Raw genomic sequence first — 18,283 nt, forward strand, 5'->3', positions numbered from 1 at the left:
TTAAAGATGAAAGTCTCCATTTCACTCACATCTTGTTTTATTTCTAACATGTTGTGATGATGGTGTACTTTTTCTTTCGGCTTGTCCCGTTAAGGGTCGCCACAGCATGTCATCTTTTTCCATATAAGGCTATCTCGTGCATCCTCCTCCCTAACACCCACTGTCCTCATGTCCTCCCTCACAACATTCATCAACCTTTTCTTTGGTCTTCCTCTTGCTCTTTTGTCTGGCAGCTCCATCCTCACCACAATTCTACCAATATACTCACTCTCTCGCTTCTGAACATGCCCAAACCATCGAAGTCTGGTCTCTCCAACCTTGTCTCCGAAACATCCAACTTTGTCTGTCCCTCTAATGAGCTCATTTCTAATCCTACCCAACCTGTTCACACCAAGTAAGAACCTCAGCATCTTCATTTCTGCTACCTCCAGTTCTGCTTCCTGTTGTTTTTTAAGAGCCACCGTCTCTAATCCGTACATCATGGCCGGCCACTGGTTTATAAACTTGGCCCTTCATCCTAGCAGAGACTCTTTTCCGCCAACTGTTCCACCCCACTTGAACCTGTTTCTTCTCTTCTTTACCACATTCTCCATTGCTCTGTATTGTTGACCCCAAGTATTTGAAGTCGTTCACCTTCGCTATTTCTACTCCCTAGAACTTCACTCTTCCACCTCCGCCCCTCTCATTCACGTACATATATTCTGTTTAACTTCGGCTAATCTTTATTCCTCTCCTTTCCAGTGTGAACCTCGATCTTTCTAACTGTTCCTCTGCCTGTTCCTTGCTTTCACTGCAGATCACAATATCATCTGCGAACATCATGGTCCAAGGGGAGTCCAGTCTAACCTCGTCTGTCAGCCCATCCATTACTACCGCAAACAGGAAGGGGTTCAGCGCGGAACCATGATGCAGTCCCACCTCCCCGTTGTTGTGATGGTGTACAAAGGAAAATTAATTCAAACTGTACGAATTCAATGATTTTTTTTTTTTCATTATTTACTTCCACCAAAATCAAATTGATCCATCAATATACATTCTTGCTCATTTTCACGATACCCATCTACATTTGCTTGACCATTTGTTTTGAGTGTTGATGTACAGCTTCCACGAAGGCTCCCACATTCTCCGGGTCCATATCGGGGTAAAGACCGTGGCCCAAGTTGGCAATATAGCCTCTGGTGCCAAACCCTTCCAGCATGTTCTTCACCATGTCTGAGATACGCTCCTAAGAAAAAGGGGAGGTGGAGGAGGTCAGACAAACAGCCCAACAAAGGAACTAAAGACAAATGAGATTATTTTTAAGAAATTGTGACAAGAGTTTGACAAAATATGGTAATAGTAAATACAAACAGAAACAGAATAAAGAAGGGCAGCATATTAAAGTGTGTGTGTGGGGGTGGGGTTAGTGTAATTTGGGAAAGAAAAATTAAGCATTATTACCAAATAAATGTTGCTGGATTTTTAAAAATAACTTCTCTTTATTGTCATGAATAATTTACACACACACACACACACACACACACACACACAACACACCACACACACACACACACACAACACACACACACACACACAACACACACACACACACACACACACACACACACACACACACACACACACACACACACACACACACAAAAGCAGGATACAAAAACTACATCCAAAGAGAAGTTTGATTTCTTACCTTGGAAGCATAAAGCGCACATGGGTCCATGTTTCCCTGAAGGCTAACCTTTCCTCCTGTCTTCTCCCTAGATTAAAAAAATAAAAGCAAACAAAAAAAGACCAATGTAAACACAGATAAAGAATTACTCATTTGAATGCAAATACATCAGCAATTTCAGAGAATTCAAACAAATTTGTCTGCATCTTGGAGTATTTCGACAGAGGATAGTGTCAGCTGTTTTTTTTTTTTTTTTTAAACACCTGGAAGCTGTTATTGTGAAGCAATCTGATAAATGTTTCATTTAAAACGGTAATTCAGATTACAGATAACCACAATCTGAGCCAAAAAAAGCAAAATAGACTCAAGTGTATTCTTCAGGTCTTTGAGCCAATATCCTGCATGACAACAGTTCATCGTTAAAAGTTGAAGTCAGCTTTTTATTTCTAAATATATTTGTTTGAAAGAAGAAGTTAAAACCTGCAAAGACTGAAAACAGTATTATATTGTTGAGGTATGGCTTAAACTCCCCCCACCACCAGATGGGCACCTCTGGTTTCAGCGGCAGACCACCCTGTGCCCCTTGGTATGGGTTATGCTCCATCCACCAGGCTCCACTCCGGTGGACGGGAGGTTCTAAAAGTTCTTTTTCTTCTTAGTTGGCTGTTTTTTTATTTTCTTTTGGGGGTGGGATGTGATATTAGCAGAGTGAGGTGTCCACTTTAGTCAACATACCACTCTGCCCATTTGGCAGAATTGCCACTTCCTCATGCCATCCCTCTATCTATAATCCATACCTCTTATCCTAACTAAGGGCACTGGCATGCTGAAGCCTATCCCAGCTACGTTTGGGTGAGAGGCTCGCACACCCTGAACTAGCTGCTGGACAACCAATCATTCACACTTTTGGGCAATGTAGCGTCTTCAATCAACACTGTAAGAAACCGGAGTACCCAGAGGATTTGATGTGCTCAATGACTAGCTGCTCGAAGTACTTCATAATGATAGGAGTGAGTGCAATCGGGCAGTAGTCATTCTAGCAGAAGTGAGATGGATTCTTTGGGACTGTGATGATGGCGGCGACTTTGAGGCAGGTTGGGATGAAGGCTTTGCTCAGTGAGATGTTAAAAATGTCTGTGAGGACATCTGGAGCTCATTGGCACAGACAGATGAGGATCAGGATATGGCCAGTCATGTTGTCGGGTTCAGAGGTTTTCCTTGTGTTGGTCCTTCTGAGTCATCTCCAAATGCTGACTAGAGACAGCAGCAGCATGTTCTGTGCTGGGGTGTTATTGTCAGCCTCAAAGGGAGGAAAGGTTCCTGGTGTTTCTGCTGTCACCGAAGCGGTCGGCAATTGTCCTGGAGTCCTGCCTCTTAGTTTCTCTGATGTCCCGTGACAGGTTGGCTCTGGCTGTCCTGAGGCTAACCTTGGCCCCAGCTCTGAAGGCAGCATAACGTCGTACATGCACGTCTTCATGAAGGCAGTGATGGTTTCTGTGATGTTGTTGTGGGCGACTGCCTTTTTTAACTCTCTCCAGTCTATGGTGGCAAAACAGTGGATCTCATGATCCCTCTGGCCGCATCCACATCTTCTCCTTGACTGGCTTTGTTACCATAAAGGTCTAATCAAGAAGAAATTTATTTTATTTGTCCATCATACAAATGTAGCTAAAAATGTTTTTAAAGATTCTCAACACAACAAAAATGAAATAAATTTGCGTCAAAGTCAGTCTCAAGATTTTGTTTGAAATGTCACTTAGAGTAAAGAAAATAAGTATTTGAACACCCTGCTATATGGCAAGTTCTCCCACTTAGAAATCATGGAGGGGTCTGAAATTTTCATCATAGGTGCATGTCCACTGTGAGAGAGATAATCTAAAAAGAAAATGAACACCTGCGTAAACCAATGTTAATATTTGGTACAGTAGCCTTTGTTTGAAATTACAGAGGTCAAATGTTTCCTGTAGTTGTGCACCAGGTTTACACACACTGCAGGAGGGATTATGGCCCACTCCTCCACAGATCTTCTCTAGATCAGACAGGTTTCTGGGCTGTCGCTGAGAAACACAGAGTTTCAGCTCACTCCAAAGATTTTCTATTGGGTTTAGGTCTGGAGATTGGCTAAGCCACACCAGAACCTTGATGTGCTTCTTACGGAGCTACTCCTTGGTTTTCCTGGCTGTGTTTGGGGTCACTGTGATGTTGAAAGACCCAGCCAAGACCCATCTTCAATGCTCTGACTGAGGGAAAGAGGTTGTTCCCCAAAATTTCACAAAACATGGCTGTGGTCATCCTCTCCTTAATACAGTGCAGACGTCCTGTCCCATGTGCACAAAAACATACCCAAAGCATGATGCTACCACCCACATGCTTCACAGTAGGGATGGAGTTCTTGGGATGGAACTCATCATTCGTCTTTCTCCAAACAGTGGAATTACGACTAAAAAGTTCCATTTTGGCGTCATCTGACCGTAAAACTTTCTCCCATGACTCCTCTGTATCATCCAAATTGTCATTGGCAGACTTAACACGGGCCTTGATATGTGCTGATTTAAGCAGCGGAACCTTCCGCCCCATGCATGATTTCAAACCATGACGTCTTACCAACAGTCACCTTGGAAACGGTGGTCCCAGCTCTTTTCAGGTCATTGACCATGTCCTGTCGTGTTGTCCTGGGCTGATTCCTCACCTTTCTAAGGATCATTGAGACCCCACGAGGTGATATCTTGCATGGGGCTCCACTCCGATTGAGATTAACTGTCATGTTTAGCTTCTTCCATTTTCTAATGATTGCTCCAACAGTGGACCTTTTTTCACCAAGCTGCTTCGTAATTTCTCTGTAGACCTTTCCAGCCGTATGGAGTTGTACAATTTTGTCTCTGGTGTCTTTGGACAGCTCTTTGGTCTATGCCATGTTACAAATTTGAGTCCTTCTGATTTTATGGGGTGGACACGAGTCTTTATGCAGCTTACAACCTCACACAGGTGCATTTGATTCAGGATAATACATGGAGTGGAGGTGGATTTTTAAAGGCGGATTAACAGGTCTTTGAGGGTCAGAATTCTAGCTCATGGACAGGTGTTCAAATACTTATTTGCAGCTGTATCACACAAAAAAATCGTTAAAAAAAATTAGACATTGTGATTTCTGGATTCACAGTGGACATGCACCTATGATGAAAATTTCAGACCCCTCCAAGATTTCTAAGTGGGAGAACTTGGAATATAGCAGGGTGTTCAAATACTTATTTTCTTCACTGTAGATACAGCACATTCCGGTACTCTACGGAATGTGACCTCACATCAACACGACATTTAGCCAGAGAGTAAAAAGGCTAGCAACGATAATGAGGAAGTGTGTTTCATACGGCTGTTCTGCGTCAAACATTGACGGAGTCAGCTTACATGAATGTCCGAAACATGAACGATTAGGCAGGTTATGGACCAGGTTTGTGAATACAAAGCGGGCGCACTGGATTTACAAATCAAAATGGACAGTAACATGTTTCAAGCATTTCACAGAGGACTGCTTTGAAAACCCGGTACAGTGTTCACTTGGCTTCGGTAGCAAATATATACATGTTCAATTGCTTAGTAGTGACAAGTATCTATCTCGTTTTAAATGCAAGTACAATACCGATAAAGATATATATGTCAGCTAATATCCGTATCCATGTGATGTTAAGCAGGTGACGAAATTTGGACACAGTATAAAGTTAGTGTACTGTTGACGCTGAGGTCTTCCTGAAATTCGACTACAGCGGTGTGTGGTGTCAAATGTTCGGTGCATTATTTAAAACATGGACTAAATCTTTAAACACAGAATGATACTGAAGGTTTCGATTTTTGTTTTACGCCGACTCAGTCGCTAGTACAACAACAAGAAACGACTCACTGTTGTGTGCAAGCAGCAACAGACGTTTAAACATGTTTGAATTTGATTATTTTGTCAACAGGGTGTACGTAGATTTCTTGAGGCACCTACCAGTTTGTGTTTTGGGTGCGAAGTTCCATGGCAACTTCGTCAGGTCTTGCCGAATCCCATCCTTGTTTTGCATTTGACACTCAGACCGTCACACCGGTTCGAACATATATAGTTGAATTACACCTGCATGGAATGTTTTTCGATCGTGGGAAAAATTAGAAAATTCCTCCTCTTCAGTTTCTATCTCTTCCACAGAGCATTCTGTAGATTATTGGTTGTTTGTCACTATGCCAAGTTGGGGCATACACCTCTCCTAGGTGTTATGGGTTGGGTCCCTTATCTATACTGTAGTTTTTTACCTGCGGCAGAAGTAGTGTGTACCCGCTCACTGTATTCCATGTCCTCGTTGTTCAATAAACACTCATTGCTTCGGAAACCTGTGTGATCTCTTATGCACGCACAAGAAGCCAGTAGCATTTACACATCCATAAAAATCTCTTCGTCACTGCTGTCTATTTTCTCTAGATCCCACTCGCGTGTATGATTGTCTGTGTAGGAAGTCATTTCTGTACTGGGGTTATCTTTGCATGACGTCACACGGAAGCAGCTTCAACAGAGCCTTGGTTTGAAACAGACATGGGAGGATTTCAGATTACAAAGAAAATGTGTACTTTGGCGCTAATTTCTTTCATTTCTGTTGTGTTGAGAATTCTTGAAATAGTTTTTTTTAATGAAACTTTAGCTACATTTTGTTTTTTTTAATGAAACTTTAGCTACATTTGCGTGATATACAAATAAAATACATTTCCTCTGGATTAGACCTTTAACCAGTGATCTGCATGCATCCATTAGCATGACAGTAGTGTAGTCTGAGGCTCCCAAGTGGGGGAGGGGGGGCTTTGTAGGCCCCTTTGTGAGTTGTGAAAACATTGTCCAGGATGTTGTTGCCTCATGGGAAATGTCCATGAAGTCGTGGAAAAATGGTCCTGGGGTTGGTGTGGTTAAAATCCCCCACCAGAATGAGCAAGGCATCAGGGTGGGAGGTTTGCTCCTCACTGATGAGCTGGTGGAGTTCGTACAATGCCTTGCTCCTGTTGTTGGTTGAGCTGCGAGGGATGCGAAAGGCTGCTAACACAACAGTAGTAAATTCCCTTGGTAGGTAAAAAGTTGGCACTTGACGATCATCAACTTCAGCAGCAGTGAACAGTCTTTACAAACCATGGTAGTGTCGCGGCACCAGGAATCACTGATGTAAACACAGACTGCTCCGCTGTGAGTCTTCAATCCCTCTACGAGTGCTCTGTCTGCCCGGGAGCATGTTAGTCACTCTTCTGCTTCCTTGTGTTCTACCCATGGGTCTTCCACTGTGGGCTGGGTGCACTAGTGGGGGTGGGTATTGCACTGGCCTCCAGAAGAAATTACAGTCATGTAGCACTTCCACAATCATCAGACTGATGTCCAAAACTCACGTTCTATGAACATCGAGCAGAAATGCTTTGGAATGAGTGTGCAACTGGGTGTGATGGTGCGACAGGTAAGGGTTAATTTAAAGCTTTGGGCTTTATTTAAAAATTGTACTAAAAGTCCTTAACAGGATTAGAGATCCTTCAGACTTTGCGAATTATCATTGCGTGTGAATTCAGAAACACTGTTTTGCTGTGTTTGGTGTTTATATGGAAAACCTTTAATGATCATGGTTTGTCATTTGGGGACTTGCATGGTTGACTTAGTCTCCAAATCTCTCTCTCCACAATGATGCATTTTATACAGCTATTTTGGTGTCAGACAACTCAAATCTGTCAAATGTGACAAGCTGCCATAGGCTCACAATGTGTTGAAACCGCATTAGCCAATGAAATGCTTCAAAACATGAAGGAATAGAGCACCACGCGAAACAGCGATGTCATTTGATGCTTCAAATCTCATTGGTCAAGTGAAATTGGTGTTTTGATACAAGCTCTGACAATGTTTCAAATCACTCCGCTTCAAGAAGAGTGACAAACTCCAAAGCCTCAGTATCATTTACCCATCACGTCAACATTTTCACTGTTTTTAACCATCATTTTGGTTATGCTTGTAGTTTTATGACCTTTGACTTTTGCAGTTCCACTGTACATTACTTCTATGTAGTTGTATTTCACTTGTAAGCAGGGTTTGGTGCTTTGCTCAAAGACAACTTGGCAGCAGTCAGGAAGCAAGTTGTTATTTTCGTCCAAAGCGGGACTGCAATGATCAACGACAACTCGATTCAGAGCCCAGGTCCACACACATGAGCAAAGGGCTTCTGACTGATTAACAAGTTAACCATTCAAATGTTTCACTAGTTTCTCAACAAACATCTAATCTTGAGTTTCCTGCACTGTTGATCAAACACAGTGCGCCAGTTAATAATTACCTGTGTGTGTGTGTGTGTGTGTGTGCGCATTACCGTGCTGAGCGGGGGTCAATGGTCCAGTCAAGCCCGACCACTTCATAATGAGACTGAGAGAGAGCTTCAAGTGCATAATGAGCATCTTTTGCAAAAACAATCTGCTTCACACAAACATATGCATGCAAGCGCAGACACACACGCAAAAAAAAGCACACACGCACACACACACGCGCACACACACACACACACACACACACACACACACACACACACACACATATACATAGTCAATACTGTGCACTAAAACTTCCTGAAGACGCAACAAAATTTGTTGCTAGTAAAATGCTGCCATCTATTGACTAAAAAAATGACAAGGTTTGAATCCTTAATGAAGCCTCATGGGAAACAGTACTTATTTTAGAAGCCAAGCGTTGCAACCAATAATGAAGATAATTATAATAAGAGAACACAGAGATTAATAAAACATATAAGGGGTGAAAATATGTCTTCATAACTTAATGGAATTCAAACAGTACATAGTAATATTCATCTAAATGTCTTGATGTGTATGTACTGGATGTGGCCCTGTTCACGTACCATGGGAACATCCTGTCGCGCCTCTTTGAGTTTTTCCTTGACACGGCGAGCAATGTTGCGAAGGTAAGGAAGAGAGAAAGTTTGAAACTCAACAGGTCCTAAAATGCCTGCATGGGACTCGAAGACCTGCAGTGCCTGGACAACACAGACAAAGGGGGCATTTTTAAGAGACATTTTACATGACAAAAGGAGGCAGGAAAGAGCACAAAAAAAGCGGCTCTCGTGCAATGATGTTACACTGTTAATTCTTTTTGCATCATTAACCTACCCCAAGACAACCAAAAAATGGGAAACAATCTTGGTATGATGAGGTACAGTTGCCCTGAAGACTAAATTCAAAGCAACAAACAATGGGAAGATTTGTGTGTACCATGAAACATTTAAAAAGCATATTTCATAAACAAGGTAACGCAATGTACTTTACGTGATTAAAAGCATTTAAGAAAAGGAAAAAAATGTGTACAAACATTTAGAGAGAAAATAGTGTATTTAAAACATACAGTGCAAGAAATATTTAACAGTGGAAATGCTCTAAAAACCATGAGAAAAGACTTTTTAACCTGTATTTAAAAACATTCAAACATGGAGCTCACATCACTTCTGCTGACAACTTATTCCATTTGTGTGCAGCATAAAAACAAAACAGAACTTCACTATGTTTGCTTTGGAGGCCCTGTAGCTCAGTGGTTAGAGCACTGGTTTGGTAAACCAGCGGTTGTGGGCTCGTATCCCACTGGGGCCTCCACTCCCTGAGAAGGGTTGCGTCAGGAAGGGCATCCGGCGTAAAAATTGTGCCAAACATAAGTGCGTTCATCTGAGATGACACGCTGTGGCGACCCCGAAAGGGACAAGCCGAAAGAAACACACACACTATGTTTGCTTTGGATTCTGTGCTCCACTAATTGACTTGAGTCTCAGAGCCCTACAGAGTCTCTATTCCATAAGCATTTCTTCCATGTGTTTGGGACCTAAACCACTTAGTGATTTATAGACCAACAGCAGAACTTTAAAATCGATTCCAACGCTAAATGGAAGCCAGTGTAAAGACTTTAATTGGAGTTATATGCTCTGACCTATTGGTCTGGTCAGAACCTGAGCTGCAGCATTCTGAAACAGCCACATCTCTCTTTTGGCGGAGTCCAGTCAGAAGATCATTACAATACATGTCTTCTTGAGATAAAAGCATGGATGACCTTCTCTTTACCTGCATGGCACATGCAAGCCTACACTTTGTATATGTTCTCCAAATGGTAGACAGTAGAAGAACTCCCGTGGTTGAGTTTTTGCTTCAGTGATCACCAAAGCTGCATTCCACTTGGGCAGCCATCAGCTGCCTCAGGGGTTACACAGGCCAAAAATGCCCGACAGGCCTCCTCCTTCAGCTTGATGGCACCCTCTCACTGTTGGTGCCCATCAAAAGGTTTGGGGATTGCAACCATAACGGCCAAAGCGTGGTGCGGTCACCTCACCAATGGAGGCGCAGAACATGGTCTTCTCAAACTTAATGCCCCCTGCATTCCGCGGGCCGTGGCTGAAGTCCTGCCTGAGGTGAGAGTTGAAACGGATACATTCCAAACAGAGGCTCACAAAAAGTTGGGGCCTGTCAGATCGGACGGGCATCTTCATCCACAATCTGATTCAAAACACCACTCGATAGTGATCAGTTGACAATGAACGCCCCCCTCTCATTTCCCGAGTGGCAAAGAAATTTTGCCACAAGCCAAATGACACAAAACCACAAAGTTGATCATCGAAATGTGACCTTGGGTGTCCTGGTGCCAAGTGCATTTGTAGACACCTTTATGATTGAACATGAGCGCAGACGTCCAATAATAAGAACCCTGCTTGGGTTCTGATAGGGAGGGCCATTCCTCCCAATCATGCCCTCTGAGGCCTCACTTGTATTGCCTAAGTGACCGTTGAAATTCCCCAGCAGAATGGTGGAATTCCCAGCGGGAGCCCTCTCCAGCAACCCCTCCAAGGACTCCAAAAATGGTGGGTACTCTGAACTGCTGTTTGATGCTTATGAACAAACAACAGTTAGGACCCGTCCCCCCACATTCAAAGACACAGGGAGGCTACCTTATCATCCTCAGAAGTGAAACCCAATAAATAGGAGTCGAGCCAGAAAGGGGGATTCAGGGGAGTAAGTATACCCAGACATGTTTGGCACCTCGCACCATGGCGAGAGGTGCAAAGTGGAAATTAGTCCAACCCCTTTCAAAAGTAGTGGTATCGGAGCCAAAACCGTGTGTGGATGCAAGGCCGATGATATCTTGTTGGAACCTTTCGACCTCACACAGCAGCTGTGGCTCTTCTCTCCCAGAGAGGAGACATTCCACATCCCCAGAGCTAGTTTCTGCAGGTGGGGATCGGATCACAAAGGTCCCTGCCTTTGAAAACAGCCAAGCTAGCAGTGTGAGCCAATCAAATCAAACCAACAGGAATGGGAAAGGGGACCCATGTTAGCTTTTTCAGTTGTGCCTGGCCAGGCCCCATAGGTGCAAGCACGGTAACCAGCTGCTCACTTTATAGCCCCACCTCCAGGCCTGGTACCAGAGTGCAGCCCCCAGTGGCCTGTGTCCAGGCAAGAGAACCTAAATCCTTTGAAGACTTCCTCGATTTCACCGACAGGCTTTTGCATGAGGAAGCAGAGTCTGGGATCTCTGAGGCCTGCTCTTTTATCTATGGGTTTGAGGTCACAGAGGAGGTGAAAAAGATTTCAGTGGCACAAGCCCATGGCTGGATGAGATTTCCAGAAAGCTCTGGATATTGTGGGGTTGTCCTGGTTGACACGTGGACATCGGGGACAGTGCTTCTGGATTGGCAGACTGCTGCACCAAGGGTGACCACCATCCCAGTCTTTTAAAAAGGGATCAGTCTGTGTGTTCCAACTATCGAGGGATTACACTCCTCAGCTTCCCTGCTCAGGTTTATTCAGGAGTGCTCAAGAAAAGCCTGCGTTGGGAAGTCAACAGGGACAGGGAACCAGCTCTAAACCTTTGCCAGGGTCCTCCAGGGTGCAGTTTGCCCAACCAGTAAATATGTTTTTTATAGATTTGGAGAAGTCGATTGACCACATCCTTTGGGTAGTTCTATGGGGGTGCTTCGGTCTCTGTACAACCAGTGACAAAGTTTGGTTTGTATTACTGGCACTAAGTCAGACGGTGATTGTTGGACTCTGCCTTTGTTACCGATTCAGTTCATAATTGTAGGCACAGGTGAGGATGACGCACTCTCCGCTTACATTTATTTTTTCGTATAGAAATTTAAGTGAATAATGTTATATGTATTTTTCATTACAATATCTATTTTAGAATGTTTATAGGATGACACTTGGGCTTTAAGTTAAAACAAACTCACGGGCACCCTTTTCTGAGGTTAGGTGCAGTTGCAACAAATACGCTACGCTAAAGTGCCCCCCATAATTATTGGCACCCCTGGTTAAGATGTGTTTTTTACCTTCTAATATTTTTTTTTTCCTAAATAATATGGGACCTTATTGGGAAAAAAGATAAAAATCCAACCTTAAATACAATGCATTTATTCAGTGGGGGAAAAAAAAATCCCACATAAAGGAATAATTATTTGACATCAAATAATGTGTCACAATTATTAGCACCCCTGGTGTTAATACTTTGTACAACACCATTTTGCCAACAAAACAGCACCTCATCTTCTCCTATAATGTTTCACAAGATGGGAAAAGACAAAGAGGGATCTTCAGCCATTCCTCTTTGCAGAATCTCTCTAAATCATCCAGAGACCTGGGTCCTCTCCTCTGTAGGCTCCTCTTCAGCTCACCCCTCAAGTTTTCAATGGGGTTGAGGTCTGGGGACTGAGATGCCCATGGAAGGAGCTTGATTTTGTGTCTGGCGAAAATTTTCTGTGTAGATTCGGCAATATGTTTAGGGTCATTATCTTGCTGAAAAACCCAGTGACGACCCATCTTCAGCTTTCGGGCAGAGGCAACAGATTTTGATTTAAAATGTCCTGGCTTTTCAAAGCATTCATGATGCCATGCACCCTAACAAGGTTCCCAGGGCCTTTGTAAGCGAAACAGCCACACACCATCACTGACCCACCCCCATACTTCACAGTGGGTATGAGGTGCTTGAGGTGGCACACCAGACTCACTTAGTGTTTGTTGCCAAAAAGCTCAATCTTGGTCTTATCTGATCAAAGCACACGGTCCCAGTTGAAGCCCTAATACCGCTGGGCGAACTCCAGATGTTTGCATTTATGATTTGAGTGAGGAAAGGTTTTCTCCGTGGATGACTCCCAAACAGCTTGTTGGCGTGTAGACAGCGCCTGATGGTTGATTTGGAGACTTTGTGACCCCAGGATGCTACCATTTGTTGTAATTCTGTAACAGTGAGCTTTGGAGATCTTTTGATTTCTCTTACTATCCTCCTCACTGTGCGTGGTGGCAAAATAAACTTGGGTCCTCGTCCAGGCTTGTTTACCACTGTTCCAGTTGTTTTGAACTTCTTAATTATTCCTCTCACAGTGGATATGGGCAGCTGCAGTTGAGTGGCAATCTTCTTGTAGTCTCTGCCTGACCTGTGAAGGTCGACGCACATCTGCCTCACTTGTATGCTGTGTTCCTTTGTCTTTCCCATGTTTAAGAGTGGATAAGAGAAATGGGCTCTGTGTCATGTCATATTTATATACCCCAGGGAAACAGAAAGTGATGAATTACTAATTAAATGTTCCTACATATTCTAGTAAATGTTGTAAACTACTGTAGAAATGACAGAAATGCTTCAATTATATTGATTTCCTGGGAATTGTTAAGGTTGCCAATAATTGCGGAACAGGTGATTTAATGAAAATTAATTATTTTTTAGTCAGGGATTTTTTTTTCTTACAATTCTTACAAATCAGTGGTGCTTCGCTGATTAGTGCCTCAATCCTAGCACTACGACCTGGATCACCCGCTGAAGATGGTCTCAGGCTCCTTTGCCTGTCAACAGAGGTAACTCAAAGCAGGTGCTTGTTCTTCCCCTTTGATTCTGAACACCCACTTTTTGATTGTGCTGCAACCTATTGCGCGGATATGCGGCTTGGGAAATGGGATGGAATCTTGCAACATTATGAAAATGTTTAGTCGTGATTCCCCTGCCAAAGGAAGAAAATAAATCACAGCTCTCTCGTTCTTCTAGCATCCGACAATAATGACATTTTAGGAATCTTTTTTTTAATAAATAAACCTATGTCACTAAAAATAAAATAAACCTTTAACAAGTATTTAAATTACAAACTGACAATTATAGACAATTTAAAATAGGCTAAATTAAATTGGGAACATTACTTTTTGATTGCCCCTCATATTAATCATAACTCAGGATGTTTGTATGTTCTCCATTAAACATCATCATAATGTATCTGCATCGGCACGAGTAGAAGTCTGACCTGGGCTCCAGCTGCCACCTGGCCCAGCAGATACTCAACAATAACATCCGTGAGCATTTTCAACAGCATGTGGCTGGGTTCGGGATGTTGATACAGCCAACGCTTCGCCTTCGAGTGGGTAGTGGAACCGCCACCTTCTATCATGTAAGACATGAGCGTCCACTGTTAAAGGAATGCAAATCGATTAGAGACAAAAATAAGTTTGCGACACACTGCCCTTTCAGAACAACTCACTGGTGCGCCAGTGAATCCTATCAGTGGTACTTTGCCCTCAATCTTGTGTCTTGTCAGTGTGATGGCTTGGAAAACATAACCCAGTTCTTTGGCTACATCTACTTTCACACGCAGACGCTGTAGGTCTTCTGGTTCCTTCAGGGGCTCGGGGAACGTCGGACCTTTGCCTGGCACCATCTGGACATCCATACCCATTGCCTGAAGGGAGGAAGGAAAGGAATGAAAGACAAATGAAAATAGGCAACATACAACTTTTATTTCAATATCAATTAATAAATGTTCATCCTGTTCAGAAGATTTAAATCGATTGGATTGGCTTAATTGGTATCATCTGCTGATTAGCATTTTATGCTGATAGGCTGCAAATGTGATCAATGACGTCATTGACCAGCTCCGCATTGCCATCAGGTATAGTATATTTGAATCCAAACTTTTTTTATTTTTAGCTTTGTGTGCTGTGGCGACCCCTAACGGGGCAAGCGAAAGGAAAAGAAGTCACGTGTCTTTTGACATAATAGTGTAAATATTTGACCACTAATAAAGTTATTTAAAAAAAAAAAAAAACATTGGACGTGTGGGACAAACACTGATCTTAACTGAGGCAAGGGAAGTCTGCAATTCTTTAGAAGTCGTCCTGAGTTCTGGTTCTGAGTTCTGTCCATATCTCTTGGGTTAATCTTTGTATGTATGTGATTGGCTAGAATGCTAAAGCTTTAGAAATTACTTTGTAACCCTTTCCAAACTGAGGGATGTAAGTTCTTTTATTTCTTAACCACTCTAGAATTTCTTTGGATCATCTCATTTTCTTGCAGTTCGTTTTGTTTTTTTAAAATCTTTTCTCCTGTTTGATTTTCTCAAACAGGTTCTGTTTAAGCGTTTTCTTGAATGAACTGGTCCGAAGGAAGAGATAACTGAAGACCGGTATTTTTTTTTCCTTTAATAAACGAAATAATTAAAAAAAGATTTTAAGTTTGCATGGGTTATATTTGTCTGATACTTTGATTTGTTTGATCTTAAGTGGCTAAATTAATCAATAATAGAAGAATTTGAGAAGAGGTTGAATACTTTTTCACAGCACTTCCTGCCTGCGTGACCCATGAAATGACACCATAACTGCGCCAAGGTTAAAAGCCACTAGGGGACAGCAAAGCATACATTCTTACTTTTTTTTAAATTGTTGGAAAGCACACATTAAAGTAGTATGCGAGCAGTATATATGATGGATTATACATAACTATAGGTTCAGCTTATTATCATTACACGCTTGCCATAAATCTTTCGTTTTTTAGGTTAGTAGACAATATTTAATAAATTCAACAGTATAGGATAAAGCTTACCTGTGGTACAACGAGGATGTCAGAAAAGATGATGGCAGCATCGAATTGAAAACGTCTAAGAGGCTAAACGACAGAAAAATGGACAGTTACATTTTAATGAAAAGAATAATGATATTATAAATGTGATAGTACGACACATACTAATTTTAAGTCTAAAAAATAACCTGTGCACTAATGTCATTATTGCAGTTGGTAGTACCGTAGCGACTGTTACTACACTATTTTACGTGCACATCAGTAGAATGGTCAACAAACTAAACAAAAAAAATGCTTCTCAAAACAATATTACAAGCCTCGGACATTAAGCCCAAAAATATTTAATAAGCTCCAAAATTTGAAAACAATGTGTAATATGCCTCCTTTAAAATTGGGTTCCGGTATTAAATGTTTTACATCAAATGTCACTTAATCAGCATGGTGAAGCCTAAAAATAACTACTTAAGAGGTTGGAAAGAAAATAGCAAGCAAAAACTTGAGAAGAGTCTACCTTGAAGGTTAAGATGAGAAGATAATTCACATCGTAAAGCAAACAGTATTGCCATACCTGCAATGTGAGCTCACAGCAGGCCTCTGGTGAGCGACATGTTTCGAAAAAGTCCTTCCCTGCCCTGAACTCACGAAACTCTGCAAATTTGACAAAATGTTCATAATCACAATTGATGCTGGACAGATGTCCTGCTGGCTTGTTAGTGCAAGAGCGCAGAGAATAGATCCCAGTACCAGGGAGGTATCTTCCAGCCTGTCTCATACACCAGACGGGGACATGCTCAGTTTGTCCACCTCGAGCTGCTCGTAAGAATGCGTCATTCTGGAGTTGAGGGAAGTCTTCAGGGCTGGAGGGTACATCGGTCACATTCATTCTAAGTTGGTCTCATAAAAATATAATGATGTAGCGTTGACTACTACTGGAAAAAGAGCATCACAATTTTCGCTAAAGACCTTGACACTTTCACACTGACTTGACGTTACAAAATTAACTTTTTATAAGTGGATAACAACAGAATGACTTGGAGCCAGCACAGTTATCAATCTCTTGCCGCCAAGTTATGTTATCTAAACTACAGATGTCCAACTCCCCCGTGGTGGCCAGGACAGATAAGACTTGTCTACCTCTTATCACGTCCCAGCACCATCGAGACAGTAGGTAGTGTAAGCAATACATCCCTAAATTCTTCCCAATAAAACAGCTGCGTGTCTATTCATAAACAACGGTAGACAGCATTATTATTATTGTTAATCTATGCTCTTACACTGCACTAGTTTTAGCTTATTTGAGGTCAAATACATTTAAAGGAAGGATGTTTGACACATAATATTTATTTTGAATATTGAACAGCTCTAAGACTGTAGCCCAGCTCTATTCCTCTGGGAATTACGATTTAAATACAGTATGTACTTAGTATTCACATTTCAAAACCAAAAATGGCAGCATTGAATGACATATAAGTGTAATAAATTTTTAGCAGGGGGATAAATCATGCACATGATGCAGGAAAAACTAAATTTGCTTTCATAACAATGACTGAGGGCTGTTTTCATAACTCCACTGACAGCTAGCAGCTAACGTACCTGCGCAACGGAACGAAATGGACTACTCACAGGATTAATTCGCCCTTGCTCATGTTGGCCAATCCGAGGAACAGACGAGCTTCCTTCTGGAAGGTGTCAACTAAGACAAGCACCTCTTCTACTGACACTTCAACTCACTCCGACTCTGAAAAAGCAACTGTCACTCGCAGGGCGCGGCCATCTTGGAGCCGCGTGACCACACCGGAAACAACACAAATTTCAAAATAAAAATAAAATTAAAATTAAAAATAAAAATGAACATTTCTCCGAATATTCTGGTTTCCTTAAATATCTCCCAAAACATGCATGATAGGCATGCATGACGCACCTGGGAAGCGTTAGCCTCATAGTTTTGAAGACCCGGGTTCAATTCCAGCCCTTCCTGTGTGGAGTTTGCATGTTCCTCCAGTACCTGCTTGGGTTTTCTCAGGGCATTCTGGTTTCCTCCCACATCCCCAAAACATGCAACATTAAATGGACACTCTAAATTGCCCCGAGGTGTGATTGTGCTTGCGAAATATAATATGAAATAATAATGTGAAATATTACATTTAGTTACATTTTAGTAGGTAATACTTCTTTGCGAATGGGTGACAACAATTTCAGATTTCTACCCTGCCTTTTGTCAAAAATAAGATGGGGGTAGGTTCCAATTCACTCATCACCATAATAAGCAGTCTGTCGAGAAAAGCAATGGATGGATCTTAAGCGAAACGGGACAGTATTGTACTATTTATAATCTATTACTCAATGATCTTAACCAGAGATACTGGTCAGGCACAAAAATGAAAATTAACAAATGTCTTAGTAAAGGATTAAAAGCAGCAATGGACAACTGGACAGATCTATTATGCAGGACTAGATGTTAAAGTGTATGGAATGTCTAATTTCTAACGCAAATGATCTTATCTAGATGAAAATAAACGTTCAACTGTACCATAAAATGCATAACCTTTTCAATGTTTTTACCAAAAAATCTAACTGACTGAATTAAAGTCTGGAAATTTTGACCTAGTTTCCCGTGTCTGAAAAATGTCTCCTTTCATGTGGCTGACCTCTGACATCACTGCAGGTAAACACCCTGTTGCGGGACTAACATTAGCCTGGAGCCTTTCATATTTATGCCGAAGAAAAACCCATTCGTTTCAAGAATTCCCCGATCAGCAGTC

At 42.0% G+C, this 18,283-nt stretch overlaps 1 protein-coding gene across 1 annotated transcript; it reads right to left on the reverse strand.

The window, feature by feature from the left end:
- Positions 1-975: 975 nt before the first annotated feature.
- urod (uroporphyrinogen decarboxylase) lies at positions 976-17,317 on the reverse strand. The gene is made up of 10 exons (XM_061839365.1): positions 17,145-17,317; positions 16,266-16,378; positions 16,090-16,169; positions 15,546-15,608; positions 14,209-14,406; positions 13,975-14,136; positions 8,560-8,694; positions 8,020-8,120; positions 1,688-1,754; positions 976-1,225 (listed from the first exon to the last, which is right to left on the reverse strand). Exons 1-10 carry the CDS (start codon positions 17,165-17,167, stop codon positions 1,061-1,063), a joined length of 1,107 nt encoding a protein of 368 aa, XP_061695349.1. The 5' UTR covers positions 17,168-17,317; the 3' UTR covers positions 976-1,060.
- Positions 17,318-18,283: the final 966 nt, after the last annotated feature.

The sequence above is a fragment of the Syngnathoides biaculeatus genome, chromosome 13, assembly GCF_019802595.1.
Source record: "Syngnathoides biaculeatus isolate LvHL_M chromosome 13, ASM1980259v1, whole genome shotgun sequence".
Lineage (NCBI taxonomy): Eukaryota > Metazoa > Chordata > Actinopteri > Syngnathiformes > Syngnathidae > Syngnathoides > Syngnathoides biaculeatus.